Source organism: Nycticebus coucang, chromosome 7 (genome assembly GCF_027406575.1).
Source record: "Nycticebus coucang isolate mNycCou1 chromosome 7, mNycCou1.pri, whole genome shotgun sequence".
Taxonomy (NCBI): Eukaryota; Metazoa; Chordata; class Mammalia; order Primates; family Lorisidae; genus Nycticebus; species Nycticebus coucang.
Genome location: NC_069786.1, coordinates 136,888,022 through 136,913,635, shown reverse-complemented (window position 1 = coordinate 136,913,635; position 25,614 = coordinate 136,888,022). Strand labels below are relative to the sequence as shown.

Sequence of the window (25,614 nt, the reverse complement as noted above, 5' to 3'; positions counted from 1 at the left end):
TATGCTTGTATGGCTGAACTTGTGTTAGATTCGGAAGAAAGAAGGCATATGTGTCTTCTTACTTCCTGCAGTGGAATCTGATCGCATGGGTCTTCTCACCCATGCGATCAGATTCCTGTGCGAGTTCACAGATCGCAGTGTGGCTTGCAGGGTAGTGTGAACTGGAAAGGTGGTGGAGGAACCGGCTCTGTAATTGTGCAGGTTCCCGCACCGCACCAGTGTGAGCCTGAGGTAAAGCAGACTTCCACCAATATGGGCACTGGTGAGGCTGAAATGATGTGGACTGGCAAGGCTGCATTGATGGGCACTGATCAGACTGCATTGATGGACACTGATCAGACTGCATTGATGGGCAGTGTAGTCTATTTTTCTCTGTGTGGGCAAAGTTATTGCTGGTATATTGTTTTTGTAGCGCTGTATATATATGTATTTTATGTATATATGTACATATGTATATATGTATTTTACTTATTTATTATTCTTTTTTTTTTGTAGAGACAGAGTCTCACTTTACCGCCTTCGGTAGAGTGCCATGATGTCACAGGACTCACAGCAACCTCTAGCTCTTTTTTTTTTTTCCTTGAGACAGAGCCTCAAGCTGTCGCCCTGGGTAGAGTGCTATAGCATCACAGCTCACAGCAACCTCCAACTCCTGGGCTCAAGCGAGTCTCCTGTCTCCAGCAACCTCTAGCTCTTGGGCTTCCGCAATTCTCCTGCCTCAGCCTCCTGAGCAGCTGGGACTACAGGCGCCCGCCACTACGCCCGGCTATTTTTTGGTTGCAGTTCAGCCGGGGCTGGGTTTGAACCCACCACCCACCGTATATGGGGCCCGGTGCCCTACTCACTGAGCCACAGGTGCCACCCCTATATATTGGTATTTTACTAATAGCAGTTTGGAATCCCTAGGAAACAATGATATCAAGAAAGAGAAAAATTGAGTCAGAGTGTAGGATATTAAAAAAACAGTGGACTTATGATTACTTTTTCATGCAGTACAAGGAAAGAGCTGTGTGTTTGATACGCCAGAATACAGTGAATATAGTTCAAAGAATACAATTTGCGTCGACACTATCAAACTCAACATAAAGATAAATATGATTGGTTGGAGAAGTGAGAAAAGATAAAATATTAAAACTGAAAAATACATTGACAACTCAGCAAAATACTTTTGTGAAGCAGAAGCAGCTAAATATTTCATCACCGCGAGCAAGTTTTCAAGTTGCCAAGCTAATAGCGTGCACTGGCAGACCATTCGTGGAGGGAGAATTTGTTAAAGAATGCCTTCTTTCTGTTGCCAAAGAGATGTGTCCAGAGAAGGCCAATTTATTTAGTACAGTGAGTCTTTCAGTACCCCCAATTACACGAAGGATTGAAGACATGGGAGACAATTTGCATCAGCATTTGCAAAACTCCACAAAAAAACTTTCCTATTTTTCCTTGGCACTCGACGAAAGTAATGATGTTCCTGATTCTGAACAACTTCTAATTTTTATTCGTGGGACGAATGACTATTTCAAAGTCACAGAAGAGCTTGCTGCACTGCAAAGCATCAAAGGAACAACTACAGGAGAGGATATCTATGAAAAGGTTTGCCAAACTGTGAATGGTTTGGAGCTGGACTGGGCTAAACTAGCCAGTGTGACAACTGATGGTGCTCCTAGCATGATGGGGTCTAAGAAAGGAGTAATTGCTCGCATTAACCAAGAGATGGACAAACATAACCATTCTCATCCAATAGCCATACACTGCCTCATCCACCAACAAGTGCTGTGTAGTAAATCACTGAAGTGGGACTCTGTTATGAAAACTGTGGTATCTTGTGTTAACTTCATTAGAGCTAATGCCCTAAACCACAGACAATTTCAGGAATTTCTGTCTGAGCTAAATGTTGCCTGTGAAGATGTTCCATAACACACAGAAGTCCGTTGGCTGAGTCAAGGGAGAGTTTTGAAACATTTCTATGACTTACTTCCACAGATTACAGCTTTCCTGCTTTCAAAAAACGAAGTACCAGAGCTCAATGATGTAGAATGGAAATGGTGCCTTGCCTTTCTGACAGAGGTAACAGAGCTACTCAACAGTTTCAATGTGCAACTTCAAGGAAAGGGGAAGCTCATCTGTGATATGCAATCACATGTGAAATCATTTGAAGTAAAATTAGGCCTCCTCATCAAACAAGTGAAGGAGGAAAATTTCTGCCGTCTCTTCACAACTCAAAATCTGTTAGTGGAAAAACCATTGGTTGCATTCCCAAATAAAACATGTATAGATTCACTGGAAAAGCTGCAAAACGAATTCCAATTTAAATTTAAAGAGCTTCATCTCCATGAACAGGACATACAGCTTTTCCATAACCCATTTTCTATTGACATTGAAAATGTGGATATGATTTACCAAATGGCTGAACTGCAGAATTGTGACTCTCTGAAAGACACATTCAAGTTAAGCAGCCTTCCTAATTTCTACGCATCTCTCCCCTCTGAGACAGATCCTAATCTCAGTAACCATGCCCTCAAAATGGCAACCATCTTTGGCAGCACTTATGTCTGTGAATAGACTTTTTCCAGAATGAAACATCTGAAATCTCCAACCAGATCTAGACTAACTGATGCACACACTTGCATACTTGTTACGACTAGCAGTGACAAATATGGAACCGGACATTGACTGTCTCATTAGCCAAAAGCAGGACAATAGTTCCCATTGAAATACTGGTAAGTTTGTTGATTTAACTTTACTTGTTCTTCATTTTAAATATTGCATTTGTTCCCATTTTATTTTTTTTCCTTCAAAATAAGATATGTGCAGTGTGCATAGGAATTTGTTCATAGTTTTTTTTTTTTTTAAGCTATAGTCCAGCCCTCCAACAGTCTAAGAGACAGTGAACTGGCCCCCTGTTTAAAAAGTTTGAGGACCCCGGAGGCGGAGCAAGATGGCAGCTGAGTAACAGCTTTCTTGCATCTGGGCAATGTGAGTCTGGGGAGATAGAACTCCAGGCATCTCTGGCTGGTGGGATCTGCCTATCATCACCCCTGTGCGGATACAGGGAGTCAGTGAGAGACTTCTGGACCCCAAGAGGAGGACTAAAACAGTGGAAAACCGGCAAGTGGTCGCGTGTGTTCAATGGGTCTAAACCCGCCCGCAACTGTAAGTTCAGTAGCAGCGAGACTGCAAACCAGAAAGGCCTTACCTGTGAACTGTTTTGGTATCTTTGGACTTGGCACTCAGTTGAACTGCCTTGGGGAGAGCCTGAGCGGGAGTGCGGAGAACTTTGGCTGTTGTCTAGGGCCCCAGTCTGAGCCACTGAGCCAGACGGAGCTAATGGTGTTTGGCGGTGGGTCACAGGGAGCCATTGTGAGTGATCTGCCCCAGCAAGCTCCGCCCTCAGGGTCGCAGAGCTAGAATTGGGTGGGAGCTGGTAACCCAGCGACCAAGTAGCCTAAGGGCGGGGTCCGAGCCGCCTTGCAGCCCTAACCCTCAGGGGCAGAGTGAGACCAGTTTTGGCACACTGGGTAAGTGGATAGCCACTTCAGCAGTGATTCCAGCGACAAGCACTTTCCTGGGAAAGCTTCTGCTCAGCAAGTGAACAAGTTCAAAGTGCCTTTTAAGTGGGCTGAAGAGAGATTTAGGGTGTTTACCTGCTGGGGTTTGAGAAATCAGCACCCTCCAGTCGTATCAGAACTGTGATTAACATCTCATACCCCAGAAGACCACGTGTTGCCCAGACAATATTCAATAACATATACATACTGCTTTGTTTTTGGTTGTGGTTTTTTTTTTTTTTTGGGGGGGGGGTTTGGTTGTGTTTTTTTTTTTTGTTTATTTTGATATTGTTGATGTTGTTTTGTTTTATAAGTTCAACCTTTTCCATACAGATCCTTTTTCTTTCTCAATTTTTCTAGTTTAATTATAATTTCCCATTGCTGTCTTTTTCAATAATTAGAACTTCATTTTTGCTAGTGTTTATACTGCTATTATTTGGTTTTTCACCCAATTTTATCCCATAAAGTTTTCTGTTTGCTTGTTTTGGTTTGATTTATAGCATTTTTGTCTTTCCTCTCTACTGGGTGGAGGTGGGGTACTGTGTCTGATCAGGTTAGCAAAGAGCTGCTGACCTCAAGGGAACCACCCAACTGGGCACCCCCAGAAGGTGGGTTTTTTTAAAGGTCATGTCAAAGTACCCTACTGTACACCTATATTGTTCTGTCTCCCTCTTTCTGTGCCTCTCTTCTTTTTGTCAATATTCCTTTTACCCACCCCCCTCTCCTTTCTCTATTTTTCTTTTTTTTCTTATCACTCGGTCCTCCTTTCTTTCATCCCTTTTTTGCTCTTCAACCTTCTCACCCCTCTGGTCCTGTAACCCTTAGTCCACAGGCATGAGAACTTAAAGAGCAAGAGGAAGTGAAAGGAAAATTAGAGCAAGGAAACAGATAAAAGAAACCACTCATGAGGAAGAATCAGCAGAAAACTCCAGGCAACATGAAGAACCAGTCCAGAACAACCCCGCCAAGGGACCATGAGGTAGCTACTGCAGATGATTCCACCTATGAAGAAATGTTAGGAATGACAGAAAGGGAATTTAGAATACACATGTTGAAAACGATGAAAGAAATGATGGAAACAATGAAGGAAACTGCTAATAAAGTGGAAAATAACCAAAAGGAAATCCAAAAACAGAATCAAATAAGAGATGAACGATATGAAGACTATAAAAAGGATATAGCAGAGCTGAAGGAACTGAAACAGTCAATTAGGGAACTTAAAGATGCAATGGAAAGTATCAGCAACAGGTTAGACCATGCAGAAGAAAGAATTTCAGAGGTAGAAGACAAAGTTTTTGAGATAACTCAGATAGTAAAAGAGGCAGAAAAGAAGAGAGAGAAAGCAGAACGTTCACTGTCAGAATTATGGGACTTTATGAAGCGTTCCAACATACGAGTTATAGGAATTCCAGAAGGGGAAGAAGAATGCCCCAGAGGAATGGAAGTCATACTAGAGAATATTATAAAAGAAAATTTCCCAAATATCACCAAAGATTCTGACACACTGCTTTCAGAGGGATATCGGACCCCAGGTCGCCTCAACTCTAACCGAGCTTCTCCAAGACACATTGTGATGAACCTGTCCAAAGTCAAGACAAAAGAAAAGATTCTGCAAGCTGTCAGGAGTAAGTGCCAGTTGACCTACAGGGGCAAATCCATCAGAGTGACCGCAGACTTCTCTAATGAAACTTTCTAAGCAAGAAGACAATGGTCATCTACCTTTAATCTACTTAAACAGAACAATTTCCAGCCCAGAATTCTGTACCTTGCTAAGCTAAGCTTAAAAATTGACAGAGAAATCAAATCATTTACGGATATACAAGCATTGAGGAAATTCGCCACAAGACCAGCTCTACAGGAAATACTTCAACCTGTTCTGCACACTGACCACCACAATGGATCAGCAGCAAAGTAAGAACTCAGAAATTAAAGGACAGAACCTAACCTCCACACTGATGCAAAAGATAAAACTAAGCAATGGACTCTCACCAAATAAGACGAATAGAATACTACCACACTTATCAATTATCTCAATAAATGTTAATGGCTTGAATTCCCCACTGAAGAGACATAGATTGGTTGACTGGATTAAAAAACACAAGTCATCTATTTGCTGTCTACAAGAAACACACCTGGCTTCAAAAGACAAATTAAAGCTCCAAGTCAAGGGTTGGAAGACAATTTTTCAGGCAAATGGAATTCAGAAGAAAAGAGGAGTTGCAATCTTATTTTCAGATACGTGTGGATTTAAAGCAACTAAAGTCAAAAACGACAAAGATGGTCACTTTATATTGGTCAAGGGAAAAATACAACAAGAAGACATTTCAATTCTAAATATCTATGCACCCAATTTAAATGCTCCCAGATTCTTGAAACAGACCTTACACAGTCTGAGCAATATGATATCTGATAATACCATAATAACAGGGGACTTTAACACTCCTCTTACAGAGCTGGACAGATCCTCTAAACAGAAATTAAACAAAGATATAAGAGATTTAAATGAGACCCTAGAACAACTGTGCTTGAGAGACACATATAGAACACTCCACCCCAAAGATAAAGAATATACATTCTTATCATCACCCCATGGAACATTCTCCAAAATTGGTCATATCCTGGGACACAAAACAAATATCAACAGAATCAAAAGAATTGAAATTTTACCTTGTATCTTCTCAGACCATAAGGCACTAAAGGTGGAACTCAACTCTAACAAAAATGCTCGACCCCACCCAAAGGCATGGAAATTAAACAATCTTCTGTTGAATAACAGATGGGTGAAGGAAGAAATAAAACAGGAAATCATTAACTTTCTTGACCATAACAACAGTGAAGACACAAGCTACCAAAACCTGTGGGATACTGCAAAAGCAGTTTTGAGAGGAAAATTCATCGCTTTAGATGCCTACATTTGAAAAACAGAAAGAGAGCACATCAACAATCTCACAAGAGATCTTATGGAATTGGAAAAAGAAGAACAATCTAAGCCTAAACTCAGTAGAAGAAAAGAAATATCCAAAATCAAATCAGAGATCAATGAAATTGAAAACAAAAGAATCATTCAGAAAATTAATGAAACAAGGAGTTGGTTTTTTGAAAAAATAAATAAAATAGATAAACCATTGGCCAGACTAACGAGGAATAGAAAAGTAAAATCTCTAGTAACCTCAATCAGAAATGATAAAGGGGAAATAACAACTGATCCCACAGAGATACAAGAGATCATCTCTGAATACTACCAGAAACTCTATGCCCAGAAATTTGACAATGTGAAGGAAATGGATCAATATTTGGAATCACACCCTCTCCCTAGACTTAGCCAGGAAGAAATAGAGCTCCTGAACAGACCAATTTCAAGCACCGAGATCAAAGAAACAATAAAAAATCTTCCAACCAAAAAATGCCCTGGTCTAGATGGCTTCACACCAGAATTCTATCAAACCTTCAAGGAAGAGCTTATTCCTGTACTGCAGAAATTATTCCAAAAAACTGAGGAAGAAGGAATCTTCCCCAACACATTCTATGAAGCAAACATCACCCTGATACCAAAACCAGGAAAAGACCCAAACAAAAAGGAGAATTTCAGACCAATCTCACTCATGAATATAGATGCAAAAATTCTCAACAAAATCCTAGCCAATAGATTACAGCTTATCATCAAAAAAGTCATTCATCATGATCAAGTAGGCTTCATCCCAGGGATGCAAGGCTGGTTTAACATACACAAGTCCATAAACGTTATCCACCATATTAACAGAGGCAAAAATAAAGATCACATGATCCTCTCAATAGATGCAGAAAAAGCATTTGATAAAATCCAGCATCCTTTTCTAATTAGAACACTGAAGAGTATAGGCATAGGTGGCACATTTCTAAAACTGATTGAAGCTATCTATGACAAACCCACAGCCAATATTTTACTGAATGGAGTAAAACTGAAAGTTTTTCCTCTTAGAACTGGAACCAGACAAGGTTGTCCTCTGTCACCTTTACTATTCAACATAGTGCTGGAAGTTCTAGCCAATACAATTAGGCAAGACAAGGAATAAAGGGAATCCAAATGGGAGCAGAAGAGGTCAATCTCTCCCTCTTTGCTGACGACATGATCTTATACTTAGAGAACCCCAAAGACTCAACCACAAGACTCCTAGAAGTCATCAAAAAATACAGTAATGTTTCAGGATATAAAATCGATGTCCACAAGTCAGTAGCCTTTGTATACACCAATAACAGTCAAGATGAGAAGCTAATTAAGGACACAACTCCCTTCACCATAGTCTCAAAGAAAATGAAATACCTAGGAATATACCTAACGAAGGAGGTGAAGGACCTCTATAAAGAAAACTATGAAACCCTCAGAAAGGAAATAGCAGGGGATATTAACAAATGGAAGAACATACCATGCTCATGAATGGGAAGAATCAACATTGTTAAAATGTCTATACTTCCGAAAGCAATCTACCTATTCAATGCCATTCCTATCAAAATACCAACATCGTACTTTCAAGATTTGGAAAAAATGATTCTGCGTTTTGTATGGAACCGGAAAAAACCCCGTATAGCTAAGGCAGTTCTTAGTAACAAAAATAAAGCTGGGGGGCATCAGCATACCAGATTTTAGTCTGTACTACAAAGCCATAGTGCTCAAGACAGCATGGTACTGGCACAAAAACAGAGACATAGACACTTGGAATCGAATTGAAAACCAAGAAATGAAACTAACATCTTACAACCACCTCATCTTCAATAAACCAAACAAGAACATACCTTGGGGGAAAGACTCCCTATTCAATAAATGGTGTTGGGAGAACTGGATGTCTACATGTAAAAGACTGAAACTGGACCCACACCTTTCCCCACTCACAAAAATTGATTCAAGATGGATAAAGGACTTACATTTAAGGCATGAAACAATAAAAATCCTCAAAGAAAGCATAGGAAAAACACTGGAAGATATTGGCCTGGGGAAAGACTTCATGAAGAAGACTGCCATGGCAATTGCAATAACAACAAAAATAAACAAATGGGACTTCATTAAACTGAAAAGCTTCTGTACAGCTAAGGAGACAATAACCAAAGCAAAGAGACAACCTACACAATGGGAAAGGATATTTGCATATTTTCAATCAGACAAAAGCTTGATAACTAGGATCTATAGAGAACTCAAATTAATCCACATGAAAAAAGCCAACAATCCCATAGATCAATGGGCAAGAGACATGAATAGAACTTTCTCTAAAGATGACAGACGAATGGCTAACAAACACATGAAAAAATGTTCATCATCTCTATATATTAGAGAAATGCAAATCAAAACAACCCTGAGATATCATCTAACCCCAGTGAGAATGGCCCACATCACAAAATCTCAAAACTGCAGATGCTGGCGTGGATGTGGAGAGAAGGGAACACTTTTACACTGCTGGTGGGACTGCAAACTAGTACAACCTTTCTGGAAGGAAGTATGGAGAAACCTCAAAGCACTCAAGCTAGACCTCCCATTTGATCCTGCAATCCCATTACTGGGCATCTACCCAGAAGGAAAAAAATCCTTTTATCATAAGGACACTTGTACTAGACTGTTTATTGCAGCTCAATTTACAATCACCAAAATGTGGAAACAGCCTAAATGCCCACCAACCCAGGAATGGATTAACAAGCTGTGGTATATGTATACCATGGAATACTATTCAGCCATTAAAAAAAATGGAGACTTTACATCCTTCGTATTAACCTGGATGGAAGTGGAAGACATTTTTCTTAGTAAAGCATCACAAGAATGGAGAAGCATGAATCCTATGTACTCAATTTTGATATGAGGACAATTAATGACAATTAAGGTTATGGGGGGGGAAGCAGAAAGAGGGACGGAGGGAGGGGGGTGGGGCCTTGGTGTGTGTCACACTTTATGGGGGCAAGACATGATTGCAAGAGGGACTTTACCTAACAATTGCAATCAGTGTAACCTGGCTTATTGTACCCTCAATGAATCCCCAACAATAAAAAAAAAAAAAAAAAAGTTTGAGGACCCCTGCACTGGCAGGTCCAACAAAGCCAAAGATGGGCGTGTCCACCGCCCAGATGTCCCACTGCTGGTGTAGACACCACACAAACATGTGCTCGTGTGCCCTGGGACAGGCCTTCAAGAATCTGGTAAGAGAAATCTAAAACTAAGAACAGCCCTACATCAAAAAATTAAAAATAGAATACACGACCCAGCAATCCTCTTCTGGGTATATGCCCAATGAGAATGAATCAGTTCCTCCTTGAAATCTGCACTGGCCAAGGCCCACATGGACCTAAGTGTCCTCTGACAGAGGGATGGACAGTCAGGTTGGCCTGTGGTGTGTGTGTGTGTACAGCAGGGTACTGCTCAGGTGCCACAAAGTGGGAGATGCTGCCATCTGCAACAACATGGATGAACCTGGAGGATGCTGTGCTCAGAGAAATAAGTCATCACAGAAAGGCGAAACTGTGTGGCCTCGCTCATGTGTGGGGTGTGAACACGCTGAACTCACAGAAGCAGAGAGTAGAAGGGTGACTCCAGGGTGGGGGAGAGGAGGGTGCTGCTCATCAGACAACTCCCAGGTGAGTTCTGAGGGTGCAGTGCACAGGGTGGGGACTACGGTCACCGCCACAGCACTGTTTACTTGCAAGCTGCTGAGAGAGATCATAGGTGTCATCACTGCCCCACACTCGGAGGCTCTGGCTGGTGCTGGGTGTGCTGATTAATCTGTGGCGATCATTTCAGTGTAGAGGTGTATCTAACTGTTACGCCATGGATATTAAATATATTCAAGTTTATGAATTATACTTTGATAAAGCTGGGAAAAGTTCTTCCAAATTTCTACCACCACCAAACAAACTGCCTGTGGTCTCGTTGTATGATTATGCTGCAATGATAATGGACAAATGCCACAGAAATGTGAATGAACCACCTTAAAAACAATTTTGAGGGAACAGTGGTGGGAGCGAGCAGGTGCTTTCACTGAGGCCAGGAGACCACGTGGTCTCATCAGGGATGGGCTGCCTGGGGGGTGGCAGCCTGGGCCTCACATGGCGGTGACCCCTGGGGTGGCCTTACATCTGCTCATCTTCACGCGCTGAGCACCTTCTCTGCATGTTAAGGTTTCGAAGCCACAGAGGGAAAAGGTGCCTCTGTGTGATGGGGACAGCGTTGGGGGGCAGAAGTCCCTGGGGCAGGGCTACCTGCCAGGGGTAGGGTGGGGCTCAAGTACTGGCTCTCCCCACACTTCCTGCTGTGGCGTTTTCCCTCCTGCCTTGGAGGCGTCAGCCCAGTGGGCAGGTGTGTGCGAGGCCCGGGCCTGCCCACCACCTGCCTGTGCCTAGCTCCCCTTCTGCCCCACCCCAGCATGCTGCTGCCCTCCCCCTGGGACAATTGGGTCCCAGACTAGGGTCCAGGAAGGAGGCAGAACAAGCCGGCCGTTTCGCATGTGAAGATGGGCAGCACGAGAGCTGTAGAGGAGCAGGCTGCCAGCCACACCTCACCTGGTAGCCCCCCTTGCACCTCCTTCTCCAGAGGAGACATCTGTGGGGAGGGCAAGGCCCAGGCCGGAGGGCTGGGGAGAGATTCCTCCCCTTCAGGGCTGGAAAAACACTTCTGGAACACTGACAATTTCTTTGTTTTGTAGTACCTTGTAAAACAGGTAGCACAGACATGGAAACAAGGAGAAAGAACTAGCCTGTCTCCCTACTGGGCGCTCTTCAGCAGCTGGGGGCAGGTGCCAGGCACTCCTAGAATGATGTGGGTTCAGTCCCTAGTTCTGACTCATGGGGGTGGGGCTGCCAGACATTGGCTTCTTAGAAACCTGGTAATGGGCCAGTGTTTGCGGTGGTCCTGGGCTGAACCAGCTGGCCATGAGGGCCTGCCTCCAGCCAGGTAGACCTCCCAATGCCAGTGGGACACTCGCAGAAACGCATCTGCTCTGAGTGCGGAGAGGTCCAAGAGACCTGCCACCTCTAGGCAGGGAGAGAGGGTGGTGGAGATGCTGCCCACAGGGCCCTGCCCGCCTCCCAGTCCCCCTTTCCCATGGTTCTCCTTGAGGCTGTGAGTCTCAAGGCCTGCTGCCCACCTCTGCTTGCTGCCCAGAGCCCAGGCCTCCAGGCCAGTTCTGGTGTCACTCTCCGACCAAGCCCCTACTGCTAAGACAGAGAAGGCTGCTACCTGCAAACACACGCCTGGTGGGCGGCATGGCCCTGGGGATGCTGCGCATGGGTACCCAGTGGTCTGGGCTGCACAGTGTGCCCAGCCATGCCCCTTATGCCCTCACACCTCCTCAACTCTGAGCAGGCCGATTTCTTTGGGGGGGGGCTGTTACTGGGCGGCTGCCTGGGCTGGTCCCCCGGGAAGGCCTGAGGCCACAGGTAACAGGAACCTCAGCCCATCTGCAAACCCAGAGGTTGCCTTGGGGTGGGACTCGGGCACCGTCCTCTGGCCAGTGACACCCAGGCCTCTCCCGCAGGGCAGTGCTGGCCCCTGCTGGGTTGGGGGAAGCACAGAGGCTGCTCTGGTGGCTTTTCTGACTTGGATGGAGCCAGGAAGGAGTGGATACACCTTGGGGTCCTCTGGGAGCAATGTCTGACTGAAAGTGTTATGACAGGCATGCACCTGCCGGGTCCCCTGAGTCTGGAGTGAGGGGCTGCTCTCTCCTGGGAGGGGTCAGCACTAGCGGCTCCCCAAACATCAGACCCAAAGGGCAACGTCCACTCTCTGCTTCTGCCAAAAATAAAATAATAAGGCCCCGGAGGCATTTTACAGCTTGTTTTGAAAAGTGCAGGCATGTCTTTATTCCCAGCAGCTTTCTGGGTCATCAGGATTTCCCCCGTGGGCACGGCTGGGGCTGGCATTCTGGGCAGGCCTGGGCAGGTCCCTGGTGGAGCCATGGCCTGAAAAGAGGGCAGGCTGGTCCCAGGCAGAGTACCCCTGTGCAGTGCTATGCGGCAGAAGGGACGTGGCAGTCACTGTCCTCCAAGGGAGTGTCCCATCCCCCTGGGTCAGCTAGGGCACTGCTCTGATCCCAAGATAGCCAAGGTGACTTCTTGGAGGAGGGGGTATCTGAGCTGCATCCAGCTTCTAGATGGGAGGCAGGGAAACCAGGGCAGGGTGGAGGCTAGTCCCCCTGTCCCTGTGTGGCATTCCTTCTCTGACACTGGCCACTTCTGGAGCTCCCAAGCACCTGCTGTGCCCCACATTGCGCTCCCTCCTGCCTCTTCCAAGTGTAGATGGCAGCCCCAGCCACCCCTTACTGGCAGAACAGCTTCTCTGCCCAGGGGCCCCCAACAAGTCTGTCCTGTGGGCAGTAGGTGTCCATATCCAGCCTGGGCTGCTGCCTCTTGGCCCCTCTTGAGACCTTGCTGTCCATAGCCTGTCCACATATCCTCAGATGGAGGGGCCTCCTCTCAGCCTCCCTCCACGTCTGCACCGTCACCTGGAGCCACCACAGCCAGAGACATAATCTCTAGGCACAATCCTGGGGTGTTCCCACCTCCCCCCAACCTGAGGACCTCATCCTGCCAGACTTACTCAGAGGGACAGTGGTCACTCCTCCAGAACCCAGCCCTGTCCCCACACACATCTCCAAAGCTGCCTGAGCCTGCTCCTCTTCCCCACCCCCACCCACTGTCCAGAGCAGAAGCAGGAAATGTTGTGAAGGGTGGGATAAAGCTTCAGAGGCTGTGCCTGACTCTGGACAAGTCCTGGACAAGCTCATAGGACAGTGTGGTCCTGGACTGCCCCACTGTGTGGAGGGCTTGGCGTCAGATGCCTGGACCTGGGCCCCATCCATCCCCACTCCTATGCCCCACATCACCCTGCAGAGCCCACAGGCAGCTTCTGCATGGGCTGAGTCCAAGGGCCAGGGCAGTGCACAGCAAGTCTGTAACCACTGAGACCTGGCTGGCTGTGTGAATGGCTTGTCCTACTCTGGAAAGGAAGAGTTTATGGGTGTGGAGGTTCCAAGGCTGGGCCTGTGGATGAGGAAGGGATGAAGCCAGGTTGGGGGCTGCCAGCTGCTTGTTTGCAGACATGCAGTGGCAGTGCCTGGGCTGGGCTGTCCCAGCCTGCTCTGTCCTCAGATCTGCCCACTGCCTGCACCCTCATCACCACTCTCTCCACAAAGAAACCCTGTCTGGCCTGGAAGCCCGGGAGGGAGAAGAATGCTCACAGCTGGGCTTTGTGGGAGCTGCTCATTGTGGCCACCCCTTTTCTACAAATGGGGACAGATGAGACTGGAGACTCAGAGTAGGCGAGGAGGGCCCAGGGTCACCCCGTGAGCAGGGGGCAGGCAAGCGCATGCCCTCCGGAGCAGCAGCACTTCTCAGGACGGGGGTCAGCCCCTCTGTGTGGTCTGCATTGGGGGTGCACATAGTCCTGGAGGCTGTGCTCAGCTGGGTGGAGGCTGCGTCCACTCAGGAGAGGGTTCTATCGAAGTCTTCAGGGCAGCAGAGAACAGAATAGAAGTACCCTGGGCAGCTATGCCTTGGACACAGTGAGCCCACTTGGAGAAATCTACTTCAAGGGAAGGAGGGCACACACAGGGCAGACAGACACCATAAACTCGGGAGATGCTGAGACCGCCCACACCGTCAGCAGCTAGCTGTAGGATGGAATATTACATTGTCATTGAGAAGCATATTTTTTTACTCCTTTTTTTTTTTTTTTTGGCAGTTTTTGGCTGGGGCTGGGTTTGAACCCACCACCTCCAGCACATGGGGTCAGCGCCCTACTCCTTTGAGCCACAGGTGCCGCACTGAGAAGCATATTTTCACAGCAAAGTTTAGGCACAAGTAAACACTCATGGTTTAACATAGAAAGAAATATGCAAAAGAGAAAGCCGTGTGAGATGGAAGCTCAAGTTTGTTTTGTAAAACTCTAAATGTGCTTGAAAACAGATAAGGAAGAAATTCACCAAAATGTGAAAAGTGCTTATATTTGGATGGTGGAATTATGGATGTGTCATTCCAATGATCAGAAGATAAACAACAAATACCTGCTACTGAGAAGCTTCTAGGAGCAAGCACTATCCAACAAAATAGACAAAAATTATTTTAATATGAAAAATAAAACACACTGCTGTTACTGAATGTTTACGCCATGACTCAGAGCAAGTGCTCAGTTAGGTTTTAGAATGAAAACTTGAATGAATGCACCGGTTTCCATGGTGAGTTGTCTGGAAAGCTGGTTACTTCCAAGCCAGGAAATTCTAGATTCACATTATCACCAGTAGCTGGACAGATGTCCCTGACTTTATCATCCCAGCAGGCCAGGTACGTGTGTGGGGTGCTCTGGGCAGCACAGACATAGGGTGTCCCCACCGGAAGGTATTCACTAGGGCCCTTCATTTTGGTGACTTCCTGTTATAATGTCAACCAGGAAAAACTGCAAGAAGCTCCCTTACACACTTAAGTTCACCAATTGCTAGCATTTTTGTCCCATTTGCTTTATCATTCTCTCCCAGTATAAACTTTTCCTGAACCATTTCAGAATAAGTTGCAGATACCACAGTCCTTTACCCCTGAACATCCTTGTGTGTTGTTTCCCACAAACAAGGATACAGTTGTCTCACGCAAACACATGCAAAAAATTTAACACTGGTACAATGCTATCAATACTGTTTCTCGGGCGGCGCCTGTGGCTCAGTGAGTAGGGCGCCGGATCCATATACCGAGGGTGGCGGGTTCAAACCCGGCCCCGGCCAAACTGCAACAACAAAAAAAATAGCCGGGTGTTGTGGCGGGCACCTGTAGTCCCAGCTGCTCGGGAGGCTGAGGCAAGAGAATCGCGTAAGCCCAAGAGTTAGAGGTTGCTGTGAGCCATGTGATGCCACGGCACTCTACCCGAGGGCGGTACAGTGAGACTCTGTCTCTACAAAAAAAAAAAAAAATACTGTTTCTCACCCATTTACAATGTCTATGTCTAATTGTTTATTTACTCACATCAGTGTGAACCCACAGATCCTTCCTTTATTTAATGGACTAAAATCCATTACTATCATTTTTTTTTTTGATGCCCAGTTATCCCAGACATGGCCCCTAGAAGCCCCTTCCAGGTGACCTCTGTGTCCTCCTGACACTTCTCTGTCCTTCTCTGAGCTCTTCCTCACTTTATGGCACAAGATGTTCCAGGCTTATACTTCTCCTGCCACAACCCTACTATCTGCAAGAAGCCCTGGTTCTATTTAGAGGAGGCAGGTTTTTAGCAAGTAAGATCTGAGGACCAGAAGAGCTCTTTGCTATTGGGCTACTATTGCTTTCATTTCTGTCAGTGGGAAGAGCCAGGAAATGTGTGTGCATGCAGTTACATACATACATACCTCTGTCTACATGCACCTCTCATAATATATATACACACCCAGAAACAGGTACCGTGAGTTTATACTGATATGTTCAATTCCAACCCAACATGAAACCATAAATTTCATTTGTGCTTTCTCCTTTCCATATCTGCAATTTCTGTCCTCAACAGCAAGCCTTACATTATTCTCAATATATTTACTCATTTGCATGATAGTTTTAAAATTGCTGACCTATACTGCTCTGAAAAACAAAGCTAGTCTTGGAGTTTATTATTTGTTTACTGTTATTTTTAATATGGTTTGAAGGCGTAAAGTATTATATTAAAATTATATGCTAAATTAATATATAATGTTAAAGAAAATATCGTAAAGAATAAACATATAAAAGAAAACATCGGGCAGCGCCTGTGGCTCAGTGAGTAGGGCGCCGGCCCCATATGCTGAGGGTGGCGGGTTCAAACCCAGCCCCGGCCAAACTGCAACCAAAAAATAGCCGGGCGTTGTGGTGGGCGCCTGTAGTCCCAGCTGCTCGGGAGGCTGAGGCAAGAGAATCGCGTAAGCCCAAGAGTTAGAGGTTGCTGTGAGCCGTGTGACACCACGGCACTCTACCCGAGGGCAGTACAGTGAGACTCTGTCTCTACAAAAAAAAAAAAGAAAACATCAACATAACGATGAGAAAAAGGAAAGATGCAGAAAAGACCCAAATAGAACTTTTTTTTTTTTGAGACAGAGTCTTATGATGTCGCCCTCGGTAGAGTGATATGGTATCACAGCTCACAGCAATCTCAAACTCCTGAGCTCAAGTGATTCTCTTGCCTCAGTCTTCCAAGTAGCTGGGACTACAGGCACCCCCCACAACACCCGGCTATTTTTTGTTGCAGTTGTCATTGTTGGTTAGCTGGCTGGGGCTGAGTTTGAACCCACCACCTTCAGTGTATGTGGCTGGTGCCACAACCTCTGTGCCACGGGTGCTGAGCCCCAAATAGAACTTATGCAAGTAAAAAATAAAATAGCTGAAATGAAAATACACTGAATGGGATTAATAATTAGACATTATAGAAAAAAATCATTGAATTTGAGGGCATAACAATAGAAATATCCAAAATGAAGGAAAGAGAGAGAAAAGATTTAAAAAATAACAAAGCCTCAATGAGTTCTGGGACAATAATAAGCAACTTAATATACATATAACTTGAGTCTTCAAATGAGAGGTGAGGAAGAATGGGAGAAAAATTATTTGAAGACAGCTGAGACTTTTTTTGAGATCTCATAACTACTATATACCTATAAATCATGTCTCAAGAGCTTCAAGCAGAAGAAATATTTTTTAAAAATCCTGCAATCCTAGCCAGGTGTTGTGGCGGGTGCCTGTAGTCCCAGCTGCTCAGGAGGCTGAGGCAAGAGAATCACATAAGCCCAAGAGCTGGAGGTTGCTGTGAGCCGTGTGACGCCACAGCACTCTACCAAGGGCAGTAAGTGAGACTCTGTCTCTACAAAAAAAAAAAAAAAAAAAAAAAAAAATCCTGCAATCCTCCTATCAGACAGAAAGCACTAGCCCCCAACACCAAGGCCAGTGACTGTTTGTTCCTTGCTCCTCTTGGCACCATAGCCTTGAAAGGAAGTGATCCGTCTTCATCTTTTGAAAGTAGATTAATTTCCAGAAGAGCTTTGCCTCACCTGAAGCTAAATTCAAATGAATAAAACACATTTTAATATAGCTGATAAAAAAATCCTACAATCCCATATCTAATACTTAAACTTCTTAATAGTAACGATAAAAAGAAAATCTTAAAAGCAACCAGAGAAAGACAACACAGAGGACCAAAACTGAGAATGACTGTAGACCTCTCATTAGGAACTATGCCAGTCAGAAGACAATGGAGTAGCATCTTCACAAAAACTAGGTGGGCAGATGTAGAGGTAGACCTAAACAAACAAAAACCCAAAGTTAGCCTAGAATTCTATACCCACCCAGAAGAAATATTTTTCAAATCTGAAATTAAATTAAAAAAATTTTCAGATTAAAAAAAAAAACTGACATAATTGATGCCTAGCAGGTTTGCACTACAAGAAAGCAGAAGGTAAATGACATAAAATGAAAATCTGGATCTAGACAAAGGAATGAAGACTGGAAATGTTAAATATGTGGATAAATATAGAAGACTTTCCAATTTATAATCTCTTTAAATGATAACTGTTCAAAGCAAAAACTTAACATTGTATTATTGGGTTTATAAGTTATGCAAAGTAAAATGTATGACAATAATAGCATGAAGGCCAGAGGGGGAAAATGGATATGCATGATTATAAGGTTACTGCATACCTACTGCATTGTACTTGATGTATGTTAGATGAAGGTAGAATAGTTAAGTTATATATTTTAGACCTGAAATAATCACTAAAAAATAATAAACAAAAAGGTTTAAACAAATGAGCCAATAGTGGAGATAATATGAAATCATTAATAAAATCCCAAAGAAGGAAACATACAGAACAGATTTAACAAATAGCAAGGTGATAGGTTAAAACTCAGCCATATTGACAATTACACTAAATGTAAATGGTCTAACACGCCAATTAAAAAAAAGAAATGTGTCAGACTGGATGAAAAAAGATCAATATTACTGTTTTCTCTTTTTTTTTTCTTTTTGTGTTTACCAGAAGGAAAATCAAGGCCATTCAAGAAGATAGTGAAAGTTTTGCTGAAGATCTAACAGGGTTTCCAAACAAGAAGCCAGAACAACTGCTCAGGCTGCAGTTTTATCAGTGCTGCACCCACTCCCTACACACATCACCTTTCTCCTGGGCCTCCCTGGGGGGAGGGAGTGAGGGGACTGTTTACCTTGTGTTTTTACCTGAGGCAGAGGCCAGTCTTACCCCTAAGCTCATCCTCACTCCAGGATCTTACTCTGCATACATGCCTTAGCCTTTCTCCTTCCTCAGACAGGGCAGCCTAGCCCTGTTCAGCCCAGGGGCTTCCAGCCCTACTCCACCTCACTCAGCCAAGAAAAATGGTGCACCAGAAACCAGAGACCTTAGAAGGCAGAGCACAGTATAAATGACAATGATTTTTGTTACCTTTACTGTTACTCCTGTGCATGGTCTTATAGCCTCTTGTGTCCTCTCTTCCTTATACACACAAGTGTCAGGGACAGTGCTCGCTTCGGCAGCACATATACTAAAAAAAGTGTCAGGGACACTTCTTAATGTCACTATCATACAACTAACCTATCTTCTTTGTTAGCCTCCTTTATAAGCAGGTCCACCTGTAGGGGTAGGGCTATGCAGACAGAGAGTGTCCTTATAGGGCCCACCACAAAGCCAAGACCCTTGCCATACTACCATGGTCCAACAGTCTAACACTACCATGCCAATGCCATGTCTCAGGCCAGTTCTGGGAGGGAGCGGGCCAGGCCTCAGGTGGAAACACGCAGGCCCTGTGACTCTGTGTGGAAGGGCTGACCCCAGCCCAAGACTCACTCTGTTGGGGGATGTGGAAAAAACAGGTACAGTGTGCTGGTGGCCGCCAACATGAGCCAACCATATGCATGTGACATGACGACATACTGGCTGTAAATGGCTTATGCATTTTGTTGCCTACATTCTCTGGCCTCAGTGGGGTGACAGAGAGAGTCTTGGACCTGGGCACCCCTGCTGCTATAGCCAATCAGGCTTTCATTTCACCAGGGTTTATGAGGCCTACTCTAAGCCCACTACCAGAATGGTGGCGCAAGGACAGACATGGTGGCTGCCCTTGAGGGCACAGACCAAGTAAGAAAATAAATGAGCAACCGAGGTGAAATCAGCACTGACAGGATACCCTGCAGCAGGCACAGAGGTAGGGCTGGGAATGTCTCAGCAGACAGGTTTCCACAAGGAGAGATGGTAGCACACTGGTGTCTGGTACAGCTTCCTCTGCATAAGGAGCATGGACCAGAGGGGAAGGCTGGGCAATGGAGGCCAGCAAGGAGGAACTGAAGGTTTCTGGGGTATTTCATGGAGCCTGTGCCAGGGAGGTGGCTGGTGAGAAAAGGCAGAGTTGCCAACAACACGAGGTGTGAGGGGGAGGGAGGGGCTCTCAGGGGTTTATTCACCATGACTGGCCAGGGCCAGGGAGGAAGCAGGACTTCCACCTGGGTCACACTGCATTTGGAGTGCACAGTAAGGAGGGAGCTGGACATAGAAGTCTGCAGGTCCCTACATGCATCTGAGCCTCAGTTTCCCCATGTGCAAAGGGGATGATAACCCAGAGGTCCAGGTAGCAGGTGCTAGGCCCTCTCACTCCAGTACCTCCTCAGCTCTAGCCTAAAGCCGCTTACTCCTCTGGGAGCCCCCAAGCACCAGCAGGAGGGTCTTGAGGAGGGGCTGACCCACCTTGGCCAAGCCCACAGTAGGGGGCAAAGCCCCAGAGCCATGGTGGGCAGGCCCAGATGAGCAGCCAGGACTGTGCTCCTAGCAATGGGCCCTACATTTTCTGGGGTGTTTCAAGAAGTCTGAAGGGAACAGAGTAGTCAATGATTTTTTCCCATGTGTCCAGGTTGACATCTACGTAGGCCTTGGTCTCAGTGGGGTTGTCTTTGTGGATCAGGGAGGATTTTTCAGATGACTGTGATAGTGATGGTGAGACACATGTCACAGGCATAACTGGATAGGAGAGCTCCACCCCAAAGTGGGGAAACTGAGGTTCATGGAGGAAATGATGAGACAAAGGTCACTGGCTGCCCACTGAGCTCAGAGGGCTGGGACTGTGCCTCCGGACAGGAATGTAGGTCTGGGTGGCAGACCTTGCACCAGGGTGGAGATGCTGGCCAGCTGGAGTCAAGGGCAGCCTGACCTCTGACATTCCCACTCCAATAAGGGCTCTGCCAGCCCACCCCCAACTGTCTCCCACTCAGGAACCCCAAGTTTTCCAAAATACAAGGAGGGTAAAGAATTTCTAAGACTAAGAGATCAGGGGATGTCACAGCACTGAGAGGCCAGTGGGGGCCGGAGGAGACTCTGGAGGGAGTGGGGATAAGACCCTTGACGGGGCCACCCTGTCTCCCCCAAGCTTAGACTTGGAGACACCTCTGGCAGACCTGTGCTCAGTCCATCCACTGTACCTCCGTAACAGACCCATGGGCCTTATAGCGTCCAGCACCTGCATGGACACTGTCCATCTGGCCGCCCCTTTCCCTGACAATGGAGGAACAGAAGCTGGGAGGAGATGTGCCACCAAGGCCACTTTGGGGATTCTGATGCCAGATTAATCAAGACCATACCCTGGGTGGGGCTGGGACAGTGGCTTCAGCTTCTAGGGGGAAACAGGGACTCATTCTCACTCTGTGCTTGCTCCAGGAGACCACTCTACCTCCACAGGTCCCATGGCCTCTGCATGTTCCATCTTTACCAGAAGCTGGCTGTAAAATCCCCACCCAACAGGGAGGCTGCAGCACCCCACCCCCATGGGCAGCAATATCTTTGTTTGTGTTTAGAGCCTCAGCAATAAAGTGAACTCTCAACACTTCTTGGAGCCTCATACCTTACCACATACAGCTACCACCGCGTGATAAAGCAGCACCCTCATGGGTGCCTTCTAAGAGGAGGGTCACCCCATGCGTGGCAGAGCTTTCTTGCTAGGGCTGTGACTATGTGCTGTTTCTGATGAACACTGAAGAAGCACTGATCTCACATAGGGGCACTTCTAATTTCCACTGTGACTTGTGGCAGTGTCACAAGCCTACTCTTGGCCAACAATGGGCTGGGCCAGAAGGAAGCAGAAGCTACAGCAGGAGGGGCTGCCCCTGAAGGATCCTCCTAGGGTCTGGCCTCAGGGCCCCTGTGGACTATGTGTAGCAGACCTGGGCCAGAGCTGGGGCATCCACAGAAGTGTCCTCTCATCCTGGGTGGGCACTTGCTTCAGAATAAATGCCTCCTTTCTTTCCATTTAGCTCCAATGCCAACCGGCCGCCATGCACCACTTCCTTTTCCCTCCCCAACCACAGGGCCCTCTTAGTTATTCCAGGCAAGTGTCCTGGGCACCACTCCCCCAAGAATTTCATTTTCTTTTCTCCTGAGCAAACAGAAAGGTGAAGTGCACTGCCTGCACTGTGTCCACACCAGCAAGTATTATTCAAATAATGTCTATGTTTCAGGAAAACGCTCTTATGGAGATACATGTTTTGTTAGCAGCCAGAAGTTTCATTTCTGATAAAACCATTTGTTTTCCTAGCAGATCTTAACACTTTAGAACATTTCTTCCAGTTGATTTGGCAAGAGTAGCTGTTGTGAGTGAGCCTGATAATATTTTCACCTGTGATTTAGGGTGGGAAAGTTGACTCTGGCCTGCATGCTTAGGGAACATTTTGACAGAGTTCTGTTAGGATGGTGCCAATCAGTTTTTCCATCCCTAAAGATGTAGGCTCCTCTGGCTCCAGCAGACCCAGAGTGGGCTCTATCCTGCCCACATCATACTCTGGACATCAGTCCTGCCCCTCTGCCCAAGTGCTGGCCCAGACAGACTTTCAGTGGGGTGGCTTCTACAGAGATGCCCCTTCCACCCTGTCACATTACCCAGTGCTGCCACCAAGGTGGGGAGCCTTCCTGAAGGCTTGGAGAAATGGGCCACCAGGTTATGGAGTGGTTATTGTGACGGACAGTGTGAGTGATGATGGTGTTGTGGGAGGAGCCTGAAGGTTGAGTTGGTGGTGAAGGTGGCAGGCCAGGGACAATATGGGTATGGAGGATGACACTTGAGCAAAGAACATGGTTGGCAACAGAGGGGATGTGGAAGATGATGGGAATGAAGAGTAGAGCTGATGGTAGAGTTGGCTGGACAGCAGTGCTGCTGTCACTGCTGACCGTGGAGCTGATGATGGAAGTGGTGGAGATAATGATGTGGCTGGTGGCCGAATTGATGGTAAAGGTGGCGGTGATGGTACTGGAGTAACTGCATATTGGAGTGGCCCAGCCGTTTTCTAGACATGATTTGGGGAGTTCAGGGAAGTGCTGGAAAGCGGCATGGTGCAGGTGGTCCACTTGCAGGATACACTCCATGAAGTTACCAGGTGCAACATTTCATCCCCTGGGCAAGGGCCTGCAGTGACTGGCCCAGAATCACACCCTGAGAGCCAGGGAGCCATGTCGTTTAGCCCACGGCTTTCTTGTACTCATGAGCTGGGGAAGCTGAGGCCCCAGGAAGCATGTGTGTGCCACATGCTGATGTCAGCTAAGGACCACTGCAGAAGCTCCCTCTGGGAGTGGGTTGGAGGGTGTAAGCCTGAGTGGCCATAAGCTCCCTCTGGGAGTGGGTTGGAGGGTGTAAGCCCGAGTGGCCAGAAGCTCCCTCTGGGAGTGGGTTGGAGGGTATAAGCCCGAGTGGCCATAAGCTCCCTCTGGGAGTGGGTTGGAGGGTGTAAGCCCGAGTGGCCAGAAGCTCCCTCTGGGAGTGGGTTGGAGGGTCTAAGCCTGAGTGGCCAGAAGCTCTCTCTGGGAGTGGTCTGGAGGGTCTAAGCCTTAGTGGCCAGCCCCCATACTCATGGAGGAGGGAGAGAAAGGCTCAGGGGAGGATAAGCCTGTTGAGCCTACACTACTCCTAGCTGCCAACACTGCCCAGTACAAGGGGTGCCTGTGATAACAGCCTCTAGGCACTGGGCCTCTGGTGTAAACGGGGACGGTCCTAGGAAGGACTGAGACACCCCGCTGGGGAGGCTGAGGCCCCAGGAAGCACGTGTGTGCCGCCGCGCTGTTGTCAGCGAGGGCACGGGGCAGGACCGGCGACCCCCGCTCCGCGCTGGGAACGGATCGCAGCTTCGCAGCTCCGCAGCCCCGGGGCAGTCTGGCCAGGGCAAGGGCGCGCCACGCTCCACGCGCCTTCGCCAAGGTGCCCGGCTGCTGCTCGCCCCCGCCCCGCCCGCGCGCGCGCCTCTCCCGCGGGCCGCTGTCCGGCCTTGGCCGCCGGAGGGAGGAAGCGCTGTCCTCATTCCACCTCTGGCCGCCGCGGTGCCAAGTTGCTGGCGGCGGCGGCGGGAGTCCCGGCCCGGCGGGCAGCAGCCGGGGCGCGGCGCCCTCCCTGGCGCCCCCAGCGAGCTCGGGTTTACTCACGTAGAGTCCGGAGTGTTCGACGCCGAAGAACGGAAAGGACACCGAGAGTGGCTGCAGCCCCGAGCCGCCGTCGTCCTGTTTTGGGGTGACGGCGTCGCCATGCTCCTCGCCGAAGGGGTAGAAGTCTGAGACGGCCACCGCGCCACGCACCCCGCGCGCCCCAAGCCCCAGGGCCACGGCCACCAGCAGCGCCCAGGCGGCACCCGGCTGCATCGCCGGGGGTCTGAGGGCAGCACGGGCCGGGGACGGAGCGGCCGCCGCCGGGCGCTGGGTCCCAGCGCGGGAGGACAAGGCCAGGGGGTGTGTGCCACGCGCGGACACGCGCGCCTAGGGGCCCGGGGCCGCGCCGTCGGAGCGGTGGGCTCAGCGTCCAGCTCCGCCCGGCCGCGCTCGCTCAGCTACTCCGCGGAGGAAGGCGCCGGGCGGGACCGCGCTCGGGGCCGGCCCCGCCCCTGGGGCCGCGATTTAAATAGCCAGCCGGGCGGCCACTCGGCCGGGGCGGTGCCGGGGTGGGGCGATGCTAATCAGGCGGCTCTTAAAGAGCCAGGGCCCGCGGGTGGGAGCAGGTGTGCGGGGAGGCCCGGCAGCCCCCGGGCCAGGGCGCGGGCGAGGTGAGCGCTTCGCGGGCGCGCCCAGCACGGGGCCGTACTCCTCCTGCCCAGGTCCCCAACCGTCTGCCCGACGAGGCGCCGCGTCGTGCAGACCTTTTTTCTAAGACCTGCGGGAGATGTCGGGCCACTGTTAGGCCAGGGAGCCGATCACAGCCCTGACGGAATGTGGTCAGTGCTTGGATAAACCTCTTTCCAAGTGGCCAGAGGCCAGTCCCATGCTACCCCCATTCCAGCCCTGAGCAGGGGTTCTGGCCAGGGTTTATGCTTCAAGGCATTAAACTGAAATGTTTTCACCCTGCATGGCCAAATCAGGGGACATTCCCAGGTAGGTTCAGGGGCCCGACGGAGCATCAAGCAAGAAAATACTTGGGCAGAACCCTGGGCAGGGCAGGCCCTCCCTGGGGAAGACTGGTCTGCTCAGGCCCCAGGGAGTGGACAGATGGAGCTGGGCCAGGCAAGTGGGGCTGGGATTCAGTGTCCCCAGCTGGTGGCTTTCCCAGTCCTTCTCCATACCTCTTGGGTATTGCTAAGTGTCCTTCTCGGGAGGCCCATTCTGCTCACCTCTGCAGGGCCTGACTCCTGGGGCTCCATCGTCCCACCCTCTGTTGTGTGAGGTGTGAGGAGTGCAGCCCCCAAAGAGAAGCAGAAAAGGTTGGGAGGGTAACAGCAGCCACCGCCGTTGCTGCTGAGGTTCTGGGTGTTTTCATGTTCAGTTTTGTGATTTTCTCCATTTTCTAAAATGACTTCGACGACGAGCTCCCATAGGTTTGAAGTTAGAGCGAAGCAGTGAGAGAGACGGACATTACATGTTATCTGAGGGGGGTTCTCCAAGCGAGTGAGACTGTGGGGGTTACTGGTTTACACAGGCTCAGTGCTTGGCATCTTCCCTTTGATGTTCACAGCCCTGTGGCCAAGAATTTGGAGAGGTGCCCACTGACCCGGGGACACAGTCCTTGCAGTTTGTGCCAGGTACCCACATACCTGGGAGCCCTGACCCACGGGGTCCTGGACAGCTCAGTATGGCCAGAAAGCCTGGAAAAGCCAAGGCAGCTGGCCAGGCTG

General features: G+C 48.1%; 1 protein-coding gene across 27 annotated transcripts in view; it reads right to left on the bottom strand.

Moving 5' to 3' along the window:
• Positions 1 to 24,368, bottom strand: part of SNED1 (sushi, nidogen and EGF like domains 1) — a 94,642-nt gene extending 70,274 nt beyond the window's left edge. For all 27 annotated transcript variants that reach the window (XR_008381206.1, XR_008381209.1, XR_008381216.1 and 24 more), the window contains exon 1: positions 23,942 to 24,368. Coding sequence is in view for 12 of the 27 variants with exons in the window: in XM_053597203.1 (XP_053453178.1) it covers positions 23,942 to 24,154 (213 nt within the window). In the remaining 15 variants the exon portion in view is untranslated. The remainder of the gene's footprint in view (positions 1 to 23,941) is intronic.
• Positions 24,369 to 25,614: the final 1,246 nt, after the last annotated feature.